This window comes from Sylvia atricapilla, chromosome 4, assembly GCF_009819655.1.
Source record: "Sylvia atricapilla isolate bSylAtr1 chromosome 4, bSylAtr1.pri, whole genome shotgun sequence".
Taxonomy (NCBI): Eukaryota; Metazoa; Chordata; class Aves; order Passeriformes; family Sylviidae; genus Sylvia; species Sylvia atricapilla.
This window is the reverse complement of record NC_089143.1, coordinates 50,222,218-50,238,469: the sequence shown is the minus strand read 5'-3', so window position 1 is coordinate 50,238,469 and position 16,252 is coordinate 50,222,218. Positions and strand designations below refer to the sequence as shown.

Below are 16,252 nucleotides of genomic sequence, written 5' to 3'. Positions count from 1 at the left end.
AGTGCAGAATAAACACAATCATTCTATTAAGAGGCATTTTTGAAGGAGGACTGAATAATGCAGTCCTTACTTTACAAGCTGAGCTGCCTGTTTGGGGTAATTTGTTCCTTTACTCAGAAAATAACTAGAAAAGGCAAGGAAAATTAGACATTCCACACTGATGGATACATTTTACACCAGGTATTATCATTAGGCAAGCAATTAGTCATCTTCCAGGGCAACCAGGTACTTCTTTTTAAAAGGAAGGCTTGCCTTTATATAATCTCAGATAACGTGACTCCAAGCGAGCCTTCTAACTGAATCATTAACATGTCCCTCACACATGACCTGATAATTAGCTGTCTTCTGAGTATTTCCTCTTCTCCTAAAACATGCACTTTTCTGAATATGCATCAGGACACAGACTAGGTCTGAAACATTTCTTGGAAGAAACTGATATATATATTAAAGAAATCTTATGGCAACTGTATGGAGCAGACCTCTGAAAAAAAACCAACCCAACCTAAAATCTAGAAGTTTTTCCAGTATATAAGGAGCTCAGTTTTTAAGGACAAGCCATGTCTGCCAGGCTACTCATGAGGAGAAAACACTATTACTCCCCATGTGTGCAGTGCCTGGGAGTCTCAGGTACACTCCAGCATTTGCTGCTGCTCAGAGGATGAGCAACAATTTTACCCACCAGCTTATTTCTGCACTGATCAGTTGCTTGCAGCAGTCTGCCATCCCTTTCATGATGTGCCCAAACACATCTAGTGAGCACCTCCCAGATGTCACAGACCCCAGCGCAGCCATCGGCCGTCCCCACCGGAGGCAGGTGCCAGCAGCCCAGGCTGCAGAGCAAACTGCTCTGCTCTCAGCTGGCCCCACCCTGCAGCAACCACAGCTCCAAGAAGGGAGCAGGAAATCTCACTTCTGAACAGCAAACTTCTGCTACCTTCCTGATAATGTCACTGGACAAGGAGGTTGAATCCAGCGGCTCTGTCACCTGGTTGCTGGTGGAAGCCATAGATTTACTTTTGATATGTTACTAAACACCTACAGACAGTGTTCAAGGCAAGATTTTCTAAGAAAAGTGAAAGAGCTGGATTCCTCCCTTCTTCTGAGTTTGCTGAGAAAACCTATATTTGTGTGTAACTAGCATGGGCTGAAGCAGAACTGCTTCACTTCAAAAAGTTCAACAACCTCTTAACATTTCAACAGCATCTTCACATTTCTCCTGAACAAAAATGGAATTTTTAAATTAATATTTCACTGAATACATTGCTCATTTTGCAATTTAACCTCCTCCCTTGTTAGTTTTGCTACTCTGGTGTCCTTGTATATTGTTCATAAATACCATAATTAAAAAAAAAGCGCCCAAATTCCTGGAAATCCCCACACTGTCAGAAGAAGGCAGATACATGTTTCTGGAAGAATATTACAGGCACTTGTCTGCATTTCAGATATTGCTAAGTCCCACTAAACAAATGCTCTTCAAATACTGAACTTCTTAAGAATTATTAATTTTTTTTAATCAAACTGACAGAAAAAAAAGTACCTTTTTTGGGGAAATCACACTTTTTATTTACCCTGCAGAACAATAGGTAATCAGTTTTCCAATGCTGGCATCTTTCATCAGAAATTAAGTTTTAATTTTCTAACTAGAAATGCAGTTATGTACCCCTTTTTTAAAAGTCACACATTCATTCTCTAACTTACAAGAACAGAAATAAGCAAAATACACAGGCTTTTGTGAATGAAATTAAGTGATTTAGTTTTCCCAGTGTGGAATAAGAGAAGAGATTCAAATAAAGCAAGCATGATTTTTTCTGAAAACAAGGCTAGCCTGCAGAAAAAAAAAAAAAAAGCCTAATTACCTAAGCAGTGACACAAAGTTCAAGCAAACATTTATACTGCAAAACCAGAACCAGTTCACCAACAGAAATCTATTCAAAGTACTAATAATCACCTGTAGAAGTACGAGCACCCCCTGACTGTGTTGTGAGTAAAGTGTTCCTGAGTCTTCTCGTTTCCAAAGTCCTCCAAAGGGTCTGACCACAGGATGTCACACATAGGTCCATATGCAGGTGGTTCCTTGAATCGATCTAACTAAGAAAAATAGGAGACAAAGAAATACTAACTTCTTTCAACTATGTATCACAGAAACATTGAAGCAAAATTACAGTATTTCAACCCATGAGCAGGTGAACAAGAGACTCATAGCAATGGGCTCTTCAGCTTTAAAGCAATGGAGTTTGAGTAGCAGCAAAATGCTCCTTGCAAACATTGACAGGGGATAAAAGGAACAGATATAACTGAAAATTAAGACATACAGTGGATTCCAATTCTGAATCTATGAATTTTTTGTTTGCTTTTTTTTGCCTTTTTTACTCTTTTTTTCAAGCATTCCAGTGGACAAGGGAGAATATAGTATTTCTGTATTTCATGATTTTTGAAACCTTAGAGCATTCCATTTATGTAAGTGGGGCACCTCAAGAAAATACAGTAATTATTTCAAAGCAAGTTCCCATTTAGATTTTTCTACATTTTCACAAAAAAACTGTCTCTAAATATCAAGGCAATATCTCTGCATTACAGCATCTTGGCCTGACATTCCTGCTGCTCCCATAACCTCAACCCTAATTAAGAAACTAAAAACTTCTCTTTCTGGTCTTATTATGGGTATTTAAAATTTCAAATGACATAGAATCATGCCACAAGCAAGATCAAATATAGTAAAATAACAGAATAATAAAAATCAGTGTTCTCCTTCAAGAATTCTTTAATATAAAAATACCATGTGTTATCTCAAGAATTCTTTCATATAAGAACAGCCCTGTTAAGACAGTGTGTGAATAAGACTTGCAGTCTGAAATATTCTCTATTTTGACCAGAAAGATCAAACAATGATTCAGTAGCTAGTAGATATCTTCTCCCCTCAAAAAAAAAAAAAAAAAAAAAAGAACAAAAAAAAAAGAACAAATTGGTTTTGTAAGTTTTCAACACTCATAAAGTTTTAATAAGGGACCTCTTCAATTTTACCTTTGTGCTCTTGACATATTCACAGCATATCTACACTTCTTATTTCAGCCCTCTCCAATTAATGTTTATGTAATTACAATTCGTTTAAATTAAACAAAAATTCATAAATATGCAAAACCAATTTCTGCTGATTGCCAAAGATAAATAAGTCTGCTGGGTTGGGCAGGGGGAAGGGAAGGTGTTAATGAACCTAATCTAGAATCTGAGAGCTTAACAACTTTACTCTGCCATTATGCTGCTGCAGAGCCAGCTAATTTTTATGCAAAGTATTTCTGTTTACTGAGATAGTGAACCTTTCCCTCAAAAACAAAACTTTGCATTCAGTAATTTTTTAAGTGGAGTTAATATCTTAAGCTAATTGCTTTTAAACCAAAACATGTAATTACTGGCTCAATTTGGGATTTTTAACTATATTAATTTCTTAGTAGACTACAAATTAACCTCAGAATATAAATTACCTTTTACTAACTTGAAAGATCAGAAATATATATCCATGTTTGCAAGTCAAACAGCAAAATGAAATTATTTTCTTTTTCTGGGAACACTAAGAATGAATGGTTTAAACAACTCTTCTTAGAAATATTAACTGAGCTCTCTTCTACAAAACGTGAATAAAAAAATTCATCCTTGATAACATGCAGTAACACTGGATTATGTGAAGAAGCTGTTGGACATTGTTCTCTGAACTTCCATGAGATTTCTGAGAAATTTTTCAGAACATAAGAGTACGACAAGCATGAACTTATTAAGCCTCGATTAGACAACCTGCTGGGCACTCAAATGCAGAGCCATTAAAAATACAGCAGGACTTATTGAGAATGAAGCTCTTGACTATTTAAAAGAAACTACCAACTATATTCACTGCAATCATATGAACCTTTTTCATTACGTCTTTCTGTATTGTGAGGTTCCTCTAGAGCTCTTTTGTATCTTCTCCACGGAAGAATAGACCACTTAACAAGGCACAAAGAGTTGTCAGCTGGTGTTTGCATTGTGCTAATAGGTAATATCTCAAAGACTTACTTTTCTGATGTCATCCAAGGTGTTGATCTCTGGAGACAAGCCACCATGTACACACAGGAATTGTTGGTTCATCAGAGCAGCCAAGGGAAGGCAGTCAAAGGCATCCATGCAGGCATCATATACACGTTCTGAATATTTGATTTTACCTTTTAAAAATTAAGATGGTAACAGAAAGTGGCATCAATATTTAAGAGGAAAAAAGGAAAATGCTTAATATCTCAAACTTTTTCTCTCACTATTCTATCTGGTATTGAGGACCGTACCCAAAATTTTGCTTCATACAAAAATATCTTCAGGAATCCACTGCTGGGAAAAAAATCTTCCTGTTCTGAGGGGAAATTAATAAAATTTTACCATCTTTTTTCTAAAAAACTGTAAATAAATAAATTGAATATAGCATTGCAGTCTACCATTTCTACTTGGTATGAAATCTGTAGAGCAAGCCATAAAACATCTGCTGAATGGTTATCATCATTATCACTCAATATACTCTCCATGAAAATAGAACTTTAGCCCAGTCCCTTATAATTAATTAACTACAGAAATGCCATTATGAAATGAACGAGGTGGTACAATGAAGCTGAAATGTTAATTTACCAATATGCATATTAAACTCAGTAAACCATGAAGCCTTTGAGCCAATTAACATTTCCTTTTTCCCCAGTGTAAAATGGAAACACACACTTATGGCAATAGTTTCATCTTACAGTGTCACATGGAAAAAAAAGCTTCATTGTGCAGGTAAAGGTCTACATCTAATGAGCTTTTATGTGTCACTGCATCCTTTCTTGCAACACAGAAAGGAATTCATATTAAAAAAGCATATTGAAAAGTTTAAGCCTACACACAGGATAAATATAAAAATGCTATACCTAAAGGAGAAAGAAAACCAAAATAAAAAATCCCTGTATTTCTTTCCTGCTCTATGAAATGAGGCCCTCCTTAACTAGCAGTCAGGAGCCTGTCACAGGTGCCAGGGCTGGTGTGGCAGCAGGTTTTGCCTGCCAGGCTGCTGTGTGGGGCAGCAAGCCCTCAGCTGCTGCAAAAAGCATCAGCAGCAGTACACATTTACCAAGAGCATCCAGGCCCAGATGGATGCACAGCCGCCCCAGGATGCTCCCACACCAGGCTGGCAAGCTCAAATGTTGGGAGGTCTAAGCCCTTCCATTCCACACCACTGAGAGATGACTGCCCTCTCAGGGAACAGGGACTACAATTTAAAAATCAATGGCAGTTAACATGAAAAGTACACGAAAATGTACTAATAGTAAACCAGTATCAAATATTTGCAAAATAACAAACTAGCTGCTGAAAATGGAGTTAAGAGGAGAAAGGTAAGATAAACTTACATTCTTGCTTAAATGTGAAATACTCTGTTAAATGTCTACATTCATGATTCCCACGAAGTAAAAACAGTGTTTTGGGGTAAAGGATTTTCAAGGCCCACAAGTACAGCACACACTGCAAATCAGAACAAGAAAGAAAAACAGAATTCATAATTAATGACAGAAAAATGTACATTCCCCTCCCCAGAAAAAAACAAAAAAACAAAAAAAACAACCCCAAACCAAAACAAAACAAAAAAAAAAAAGGCAGAAAAAGTAAAAGTAACCTGAGCAAAGCTATTATTTTGAACTGATTAACTTAATTCTTCATATACTACATTCAAATACTTCTCTGCACTTCAGCCTGACTGGCTGAACCTCGTCCTGATACATGGTATATTCTGATAGAGTTTTACACTTTTTGCTGTGTGGCACCTCCCTGGTCAGCTGTGTGCTACCTTCAGCAGCCCCAGCTCCCACACAACTGCTGTGTATCCCCAGAATGAAGTGCTCGCTCTCCACCTGCAAGGTTAGGCAGAAACCTTCCATGGAAACAATTTCACCGGAAGACATGCATTTCCTGGCTTAAGGAAAATTTGCCTCAGAACAATTTAACTCACACTTCAGGAAATACCTCAGCTTTCAGAATGACACAGTTTCTACATGAAAGTTTGTTCATTTTTCACTTAACATTGCTCTCTACACAGAACTGGGGTAAAAAGATCCATCTGCAAAGCTCTTGCATTAAATGAAGTTACTACAAAGCTTCTATAATGCCTTTTCTCTTTACTAAAGATTTCTATTTGAGATGACATTTCTTCTAGACATGATTTTTAAAGGTAAAATAAAAGACCTGGAGAGGCTAAGCTCTGCTCAGACCTCTCTAAACCACTCAATTAAAAATATTTGTTTTGAAAACAAACTCACAGCTCCAAGAAAGCTGATGGAAGTAGGACTCACTAATCCCATGAGATGAGCCCACTGCCTGCAAGGACACTGTATAGACCACAATGTCCTCTGAAAAACTAGAAAGCTAGAAAAACTGTCTGAATGGTTTTTTACTCCAACCTTTCCTTGCTTAGATAACCCTGAACTGCAGAAATGCTGCACAAGAAACAAAAGGTGTCAAAGAAACCCTATTTTCATTTCCAACTACTTCCTAACACTCTTTTTCTTCCACTGGGGAAAAAATTCATTAAACTTAATAATCAATACATTGGAAATTTAGAATGTACTCTATGGTTTCAGATTAGACCAGTATCAGCATTGCTGTCAATGAAATACTTTTACATTACAGTGTGAATTCCATTCTACAACCCAGAGTGTCTTGAAAAAGAGCTGGATAATAACTTTAATCATCGCAACATGCAGATTTCAGCTTCCTTGTTTGCTACACAGTAAATTTATAAGAAAAAAAGGAAAAGCAGAAGGGATTCAACAGTTTAATATTTGTGCTCACACTATTCAAAGATAACCACACAGCAGCAGCAGTTTTATACTACTACTTGTTGCCCTGAATTTATTACATGTAAACATCTGAAGGCTCTGTCTGTTATCTGTAATTTCTATTCTTCTACTTAGAGGGTCTACAGACAGAGGAAAACAGCAAAAATACAGGCAGTATACTCAAGGAACTATAAAACTAATTCTCTCCTTTGGAAACACAAGGAAAGCCTCCAGCTCATGCCAACTCTTCCGCCTCCTTGGCACTACTGCCACTGCAGGAAGAGAGAAGAGATGTCAGAATGCCAGGGAAATCACGCTAACATAATCCAGCATGGAATTATGGTGTTAGGTCCCAAGAATCTGTTGTGGCCCAAAACAACCACAAAGGGTGTGCCTGGAGAAAGTCTTCTGCCTCTCTCAACTCTCCAGCTGACTTGGGTTTGAGGGTTTCTCTCCAATGAGGCAAGAAACCTGAACTTGTCCACATCACCAGAACAATTCTCTCTTTGATGATGACTCCTTCACTCATCCAAGAATTTTGAATTTCCAGAACCTTCCACTTAAAACTTAGTGACATGCAAAAAATTGGTGTAAATGTTGTGAGACTAGAAGTTTAAAGTGACACCCCCATCCACACAAGAAAAGCTCCAGCCTTTAGAGTCATATCCAAGTTACCTTAGAGCTTCTCATCCTGCCAAAACACCTTTAGAAAAGCACAATTTGTGATTAGATGAAATGGCGTACTAAAAAAACCCAAAAAAGTGGTTTACATTGCACTCATAACTAAGTTCTTCATTCTCCTAAAGCTCCGGCAACATTGTTTAGATGATTCCTCTAAGTTTCTCCCTTTTCCTTTCTGCAGTTCAGTGAAGTAATCTTGCAATAGTAAATAAGAACTAATTAGATTTTTTTTTCCATGCAAATTAAAGAACAAATATGAAGGCAACGATTTTCAAGGCTTTTCAACTTACAGTAATTTACATACAAAAACCTCTCACGTTCAAACAACAAATCATGAGCAAACATTCTCGTTTTGATTTTTTCCTACTTGTGCTTCACATATCATAATTCTTACTGAAGTCAAAAGATCATGATAAACTGCCCTAGTTGAAAGGCTGAGCCTAAAGGTTTCAAGTATTTCGTATTGTTTCCCTGTCATAAAATTCTAAAATACATTTCTTCCTTTAACTTTTTCATTAAGAACATTCTAAACATAAGCTCTGCTGTGACTCTATGCAAAATCTACAGCAGGGATCTTGTGATCTAGACATCCGTAAGGTATTTTTCCATGTTTCATTTCAACCTATCAAAAAAAATAGAGAGAGATCAAGATCTATCTATCTAGATATATAAAAGAAGTTATGGATCTTAACTCAAACCACTCTCACTTGTTTAGTGTCTTTCAGCTGCTGAAATAGGAGATATGTTAAGTTTGTAGCAAAGAGGTAATCTGTCCACCTCCCAGCTCCCATAGTCAAGCTGTTTTCCTGCTGAGGTTCTGGCAGCCTCAGAAAAAAATGGTCTGTGCAACTAAACACTGTGGCCCACATTTTCAAAACAGCCTTGGGATTTAACTCGACTATTGCATGCTGAATTTGAGCATTCGCACAATTCCACATCTCAGCCCATCCCGGAAAGGAAAACCAAAGGCCCCACACCTCTTCTATGCATCGCAAGTTACGTGATTAAAAGAAGGAGCCTTGAAAAATCATCACCATGGCCCACTTGAGTACAACCACAGCACCCCAGTGCTCACTGCCAGTTGTGTGGCTTTGCATTGGCTGCAAAAGATGAACTCCCCTCCATATGACTGCCAGCACTGGGCACTTCTCCAGCAGATGAAATAAAGCGTGAATAAGTGTGAGGTAACTCATACTCGAAAGGATAATTTGAGCCACACATTGCTAAAGTCTCTACTGGATGCTCTGTGACCTGTGGAACTGGCATAGCTCCTGCACTCTCTATCACACACCTCACCTAAATACCAAAATTGTGTTACTTAAGGTGCACTGACAATATCTAGTACAGATATAGCTTCCTAAAATGGAGTAACTATCCCAATAGAAACTATGTACCTTTTTAGACACATATCTGCATTCACGCTACTGGGATGACTACTTATTATGGCATGATTTCTGAGACAAATAAAGATACATTGCAGCTGTAACCAGAATACCCAGGAGACACAACTTAATGCCATTTCTGAACTACTATCCCTTGAGCACAAAGAAAATTCTGAACACTACCGCAAATAAAGGAAAAGTCATATTGTCTTCACTACAAGTAGGATTTCAGCAAAATTGCAATATACTGTTTGTTAATGTTTAGACCACATTACTCCCATTTCAGCCTTTAAAAAGAATATCTGAAAATATAAAAAATATCCAAAAAAAAGTACATCTTTTTCAACCAAAAAGTGACTAGGAAATTATTTTTTGTAAATGTTCCTCTAATTCTTATAGCTGGTACTTTCTAAACAGGTATTCAAGTGGTAGCTTCTAACTCTCCTTTTTGGGACCTTGTGTCAAGTCCACAGCTTTCTCTAAGAAGATGGGTCCCACCGAGAGATGGCATCAATGCAGGAGAAATGGTGCCATCACATGTTCTTCCCCTGCAGCCAAAAGGGGTTCTTGGCATGCTGGGGCCTCACACTGGGAACAGCTGGCACAGGACCAGTCAAGCTGCAAGGACGGCCCTGACACAGACAGATGTTCCAGTCTGGGAATCCAATATATATAAAAATAATCTGAATTTGCTGAGTTACTGAATAGTCACAGCTCTGAGGAGCACTGCCATACAAAAATGAGATATCACAAGATGCAAATGGTTGCTATGAAGAAAGATGATTTGCTACCAGTCTACAGAAGGAAAGGGCAAGAAAATTCCGGACAACTGAAGTCCTACAATTTTCTTTGCTCTAAGAGGACTGAAAAAACTATTAACTTCACTGGTGAAGTATTTCTGACCAGCCAAATTATTTTAAATCAAGCTGTTTACTGGAAAACATTGACACACTACAGTAATAGAGGATGCTGAAAGGTGTTCATTCTTCCAATGAAGTACTCAAAATTTCAGAGACTTGATAGATAATAAACACACAACTTCACCAGCATTAACTACACCCACAGTTTACTAACGTGAATTTATTTATGTGTAATTATTTTCTTGGGAGAGACCATTTAATTTCCTACAGTTCACTCCATTTCGAAGCATCTCAAGCGCCAGATGCTTTTTTTAATTGGCACAAGGTCTAGCGGTCAAATTCCAGCTTCACTCCAAACATCTCATTTTGTTCTTGCTGGAAATAAAACCAGTTTCACCTCCTGAAATTTCAGTCTGTGCATTCAGGAGGGGAAATGTATGCAAGTTCTGAACCTTAAAACATAACTCCGGTTTTGTTAGTTTGGAACATTGGTTCGATTCTCTGTATTTTAACTCTTTCCTTGACCAAAAATTATCACTATGTACGTCACTACTATAATGGTCAAGTGATATATAAGACAGTATGCTGTTACGTGGAATTGAGCAAGAAAATAATTCCAACAGTTGGTTTACGTATCGTTATTATTAATGCATTATACTTGGTTTTTACTCTGTAATTTTCCTAAGACTGATGAAAAACAGTCTGTAAGTACACTCCTCCCTACACTGCACAGCATTTGTCTGCTTTTCAAAAGGGTTTTCAGACTCAGGTAGAGAGATTAGTCATTCTCCCTTACAACCTATTCCTGCAGAACCACTTAGGCTCTAACTATTCTTTAGATTTAAAAATAGCCCTCTGTTTTGATCACTTGGGTTTCTACTCTCCATGACCATAAAACTTACTTGAATGTGAAAACCAAGGGGTTTCTTCTACTCTGGAGTCAAACCCCTGGAACAGTGCACAAGCACAAGAGGGAAATGTTATCAGTTATATAGCCAAGGAAACAAATACATTGTATTAAATTGCAGATATTTGTTATTTTAAGTGAAGAAATGCCCTGGCTCTGCCAAAAGGTCAAATGGAAAAGAGAATGTAGATATGGAATAAAGATTCCTTCTGTTTCAAGAAACCTCATCTTATTCTATCTACAACTTGACATTTTTTAATTTTACCTGTTGTAACTTTTCTATCAGTCTCTCATCCTTTGACTCATTGCTGAGAACTAACATAAAAGACACAAAACATGCAACCCCCTTCAAGCAGTGAAGCTAGCTCTGGTAAAAATGGAGCATGCACATGCAGAATTGAGCCCTTGGATGAAAAGCTCCATAGGGCAAGGACTAACATTTCTGCTGAGTGCCTTATACAAATACTTTTCTCTTTTTCCCTCTGAATTATCAAATGCCTTCCACCTACCTTATGCAATTTTTTCTCTGTTCTTAATGATAATAGCTTGCATTATGTAGTACCTTTCATCCAGAAGAATCCCAAATGCTTTGCAGCCCACAGAGAAGGATTATCTCGCCCACTATCAGAACTCAGCTCGGTCTAAGCTCAATGGTGTCACTTTTACACTAGAGATCACACAGCAATCAAGGGGAATTTTTTTAAAGCCTGTATTACTCATGATTAGTACCTTGGACCAGCTACTTAATTCTTCTGGAAAGACCCCAGAACTGCAATAGTCTCCTGTCTCCATAGCAGAAAGAGGAGCCAGCAGATATACGGAAGAAAGATCAGTACGTGATTGGCATGGTACAAACATGAACTGAGTCTAGGGTTGTTTACCAGCATGACTTCCCCAGCACAAAGAACTGACAAGAGCTGGTGCCTGATCTATGTACTTAGGTCCCCTTCTCCACCAAAAACATCCTCCCCCTCTAAATGCCAAGTTGCATTCTTCACAATTTTCCTTTCTTGTCACTACTTATTGTGCTGAGTTTGTGCCTGAATGCACAGCTCTACATCCAAATACACTTATGAAACAGAAACTTGCCTTTCCTTTCAAAGACATTCTTTAATCAAGGTGACAGGTGAGGAAAATCAGTTATGTGACCAAAAAAAAAGGTAGTGATTTGAGAACCTAATGTACAGAAGAAACAATATAAGTGACAGCTGAGATACTTCCTTGGTGCTGGCGGAAGCCAATACTGCTTCCAGTGAAAAAGCACTGTTCCTGAACGGAATAACTGAATTCAGAATACAATTTGCTAAGTATGTATGCACAGGTTGGTAAATGAGAGATTTTAAGGGGATTATTGCCTACACATAGGCTATTTCCTTTGTTTTATATGGCTTGCTATTTCTTTAATTGGTAAGAGCCCTGGACCAGATTTAGGTAAACTGTCAGAGAAGCACTTGAAAGCTGTAGCAAATCCACTTGTTCTGTTTCTTCTATTAAAAATTTATGTATATAGAAGTGAAGACAAAACTTTCCTCTTCCAGATACATCTTGTCTCAATCATAAGACTATAGGAGATATGAATGAGATTATTACAACTCAAAAATGGTAGTTCAAAACAGAGCTGCACAGTGGTTTAAGTGTGTGAAGCTCTTCCTGCTCCTCCTTCCCAATCTTCCCCAAGCAATCTAGCATGGTAATCCACAGCAGTGATTTAGCTCATAGCTCACTGTGGATCAGTTTCAAGAAAATCATGAACTCAAGCTCAAAAAAGTGCTTGATCAAAGTGCTGACTTCAGTATGAGACTAAATCCTGACTATATTGATTTTTAGCATGTGGGTGAAAGAACCTTGCAATATTTAAGTTTTTAGAGCATCTGTACTTGGAATAGCATATTTCTATTCATAAAATGTGCCAAAAGATTCTGTTAACACTTGAAATGAAGTTTTAAAATGAACTAATAAAGCAAAAGCAGTTTTATTGAATCTAATTTTTCAGAAACTTGTTACTTTAAACATAACACTGGCAAGATAATACACTGATCTGTTTTGCAAACACATAAATAACTCAGCTGCTTGGCCTTATATACTTGTATATAAGTATATGGCAACAGTGTGCTTTGTGGGATGTAGAATGAAACAGCAGTGGATGTGTTCTCACGGGATGCCCTCTAATCTAGTAGTAGTCACAGACACACAGATGTGTATCATAGGACTTTTATTGCTTCCAACAAGTAACGGGCATTTTGCCCTGACTCAGAGGGAGTTAAAATCTGAACTTTTCACAGAAACAGTCAAGCTGTAGATCAAGAGTTCAGCAAGGGTTTCTGACGGACTGTTCAATGACTAGACCAGATATAACCCGGACAAACAAATCCACATTAGGTTTTATTCAATAGTTGTGCACTTCATCTTGTCAGTTTGTAAAATCAAGCAATAACACAGGATAGAAGAAAATACTGAGTTTGTTTTATAAGCACTGGAAAAGAGGATTTGGACTTGGTATTTGACTCACTTCTAGTAAAAGCTGGCAGGTTGGATAGAAGGTCTTTCTTTCACAAACCAGCTAAAGGTGTCATTTGACCTCCACGCTCTATGGCCTGACCTGGAGAGACTACACCAGGTCTCAGCACTACTAACAGAGCACTCATGCACCACTTCTCTGTGGATTCATGTGCTGCATCAAAAGCTGGAGATCATGCACTCCTGCATGATACATCTAAACAGAACTTATTCATTCTCTCCAGCACAGCATGCTGTGTGCTGGCTTTTTGTCCCGTTTACCTCTCATCTAGCCCTTCCATTCTCCTAAAATTTCACATCCAGGAAACTCAGATCAAACAAACCTAAAAGTCAAACTAAACTATGGGTCGTGGGTTAAGTTTTTCTGTTATGTCTCTTTTTGAATAGCTCACGTCTACTCAGGTTATGCAGCTTTTGCAAGCTGCAGAGCATGCCGCCTTCTGTGTCATATTTAGGTGGCCATGAGCTGGCAGCATTCTGTGTCAGCTCTCCAGCACAGAAACAGTGGGATTTGGCTGGATTTCAAGGAACCTTTATAAAAACACCACCAGCAACATGTACATGCTATTTATGAAGAGCCTCAGTATTCCTGAAGAAGATACGATGGTAAATATACATAATATGCTGTAACAGTCTTTCACCCAAACCCAGAAATTAGAAACTTACTTCAATGCTGAAGTACCCTCTGTCCACGTAGTCCCCCAGGAAGAGGTACCGCGTGTTGGCAGGAGAACCTCCCACTTCAAACAGTTTCATCAAGTCAAAGAACTGACCATGGATGTCTCCACAAACTAGAACAGAAGAAGAGCAATATTTAGATTCACTACACAAAAATCATCTTAGGTACGCAAAGTCCAAAGTCACTGTTTCATGAGGCGTGTTATGACAATTTTCTGGATCATTCACTAGTTAAACAGCAGTTGCTCAGCAGAAGCTGTTTTCTATGATATACATCCATATATGTGTGTGCAAAAGGCTACCAAGTAACTAAAGAACAGTCATCAGGTAAATCTGATCCATAATTATTTTTATAGATATCTGTCCATTCCTGGAACTGCCACCAGAGCACACAATACTGGCAACACAGTAAGACAAACCAAAGTTGCCCTGAAAAAAGAAATATGTTCAAGAAAGGTTACTCTTTCTTTTAAAATTACTCCTCTATTCTTCCTAGTCTTAAACCCAAACAGCAATAGGCTTTCCATAAAATGCAAAGCACACCTGACTGCTTATACTGACACATTTCTGACTTCTGCTTTCCAAAGGGAAAAACATCCTGCCACCTTTCCCAAACCACACCTTACACAAGAGGACACTGGTGTTTCACACTTCAACCTCTACCCCTTTATTTAACCTCCCACAACTATGATTTGTTCAGGTTCATTGCAAGTCAATCTAAGAGGCTGTTTCCCTAGAAAGAGCAGCCAAAATAAACGTGACAGACCAAGCACAAGTGACATGCAGCCTGGGCTAGGCTGGGATGCCTCTGTCCGTGCCTTGGGGGCAAGAGTTTGCTCTCCTGTGAAACTGCAAACTCCCTGGTGGGTGATTTCAAGCATCTGCAGGAAGGCAGGCAACGCTTCTGGAGAACCCCATGGATGCCTAAGAGTGCAGTCTCAAAACCTGCTTTGTTTCTCCTACTCAAAAGGAAACTTCTCCTCCCCCCCCATCCCATTTAAGGTCAAACCTGAGGTTTTTATAGCAATGATCCTTAACCAAGATGATGTTAAAAGCCCTGACTGGTACTCAGGTCAGTTTAAACTGGTCTGTCAAAACCAACCAACCAACTCTATCCACATAGATACAAAAGGACTATATACAACAGCTGCAATATCAAATCCAACAAACTCACAGTGCAAAGTGTTCATATGTTAATGTCTTTCATCTCGGTCCAGTTCACATTTTAGTTTTATACTTGTGTCACTTTTCCCTGAATGTATACACTAAGATCCATAAAGTGTCATTCCATCAAAAAAAACTAAATACAAAAGCCCAATCAAACCAAACCACCCACCCACCCTCTGGGTACAGAAAAAACCCACTGATACCTCAGTCACTGCTTTCATGAATATTTATGTGAAATTGGTGACACAATTCATGATTCCTGGCTAGCTGGCCATTCTTCTGTGATAGCAACATGATATTTACCCCATAAAATAGCATCTTTATCTTATCACCACTGTGATATACACTGTATAATCTTTTTACAAGTTGATTCCCCACTGTGAGTTTTAGATGGCAACTTTCATGCTAAAAGCCATCAACAGCTACAACTGCAACCTAAGAATATCTGCTATCAATTATGCAAAATAAATAGTATTTAAATCCCCAAGTGGTATAACACCACCACTGTTTCTCTAAAAAAATAAAATATTTGTACCCCAAAGGATATTTTTTGGCAACATCTTTATTTGAACACATTAATCTACCAATCAATACACACTTCTTGACTGTACTCCTCTGCATGGACACTGTGGGAAGATTCAAAACACGTGTCGCAATTTGATGGCCAGGCAATCTGCTCTCCTAACTTGCAGCAGAAAAGCTTTTAGTTACATAACTGTACAGCTCTACCAATTATCGCCCGCCCCCATTTGCTCCAACTGCAAAAACCTGAAGTTGAACAAGACTGAAAGATTTTAAAATGAATTTAACTTTTTTACTTTGACTTAAAACACAAAGAAACTAGATTTTTTTTTTTCTTTTGGCATGTGGATGTGTGAACAGGTAAAATACAATGGGCCGATTACAGAGAAACCAGAAAGGTTAGAAAGCTTTCTGCAAGGAGCTGCATGTTGCTGAACTTGTCACAAGTCAGAAAAGCAGTGCGCAAATTAGTGAACAGGACAGAAATAAAAAGTGCAAAGCTCTGCAATCCCACAAGTTGCAAAAGTCTCAAAAATGGGTACTTGATGGATATTCTAGGCTCTGTGCACAGAACTGCCTACTTCTTTAATACAGAGCAATAGATGCTGAAATGTATCCAGGAAAAACAAAACCACCCCCCCGAAGACGGAAAGCTGAAATGTCCAGCACTCAGAATTAACCTTGTCAATTGAAGTAGCTCCAAAAGAAAAGTTTAAAATCAGC

At 38.2% G+C, this 16,252-nt stretch overlaps 1 protein-coding gene across 1 annotated transcript in view; it reads right to left on the bottom strand.

Annotated features, from left to right (window-relative positions):
• The window catches only part of PPP3CA (protein phosphatase 3 catalytic subunit alpha), a 172,326-nt gene that overhangs the window by 36,441 nt on the left and 119,633 nt on the right, over positions 1–16,252 (bottom strand). The window contains exons 3-6 of the mRNA XM_066317874.1: positions 13,829–13,953; positions 5,394–5,505; positions 4,045–4,190; positions 1,949–2,088 (exon numbers count right to left, since the gene is read on the bottom strand). Coding sequence (XP_066173971.1) covers positions 1,949–2,088; positions 4,045–4,190; positions 5,394–5,505; positions 13,829–13,953 — 523 coding nt within the window. The remainder of the gene's footprint in view (positions 1–1,948; positions 2,089–4,044; positions 4,191–5,393; positions 5,506–13,828; positions 13,954–16,252) is intronic.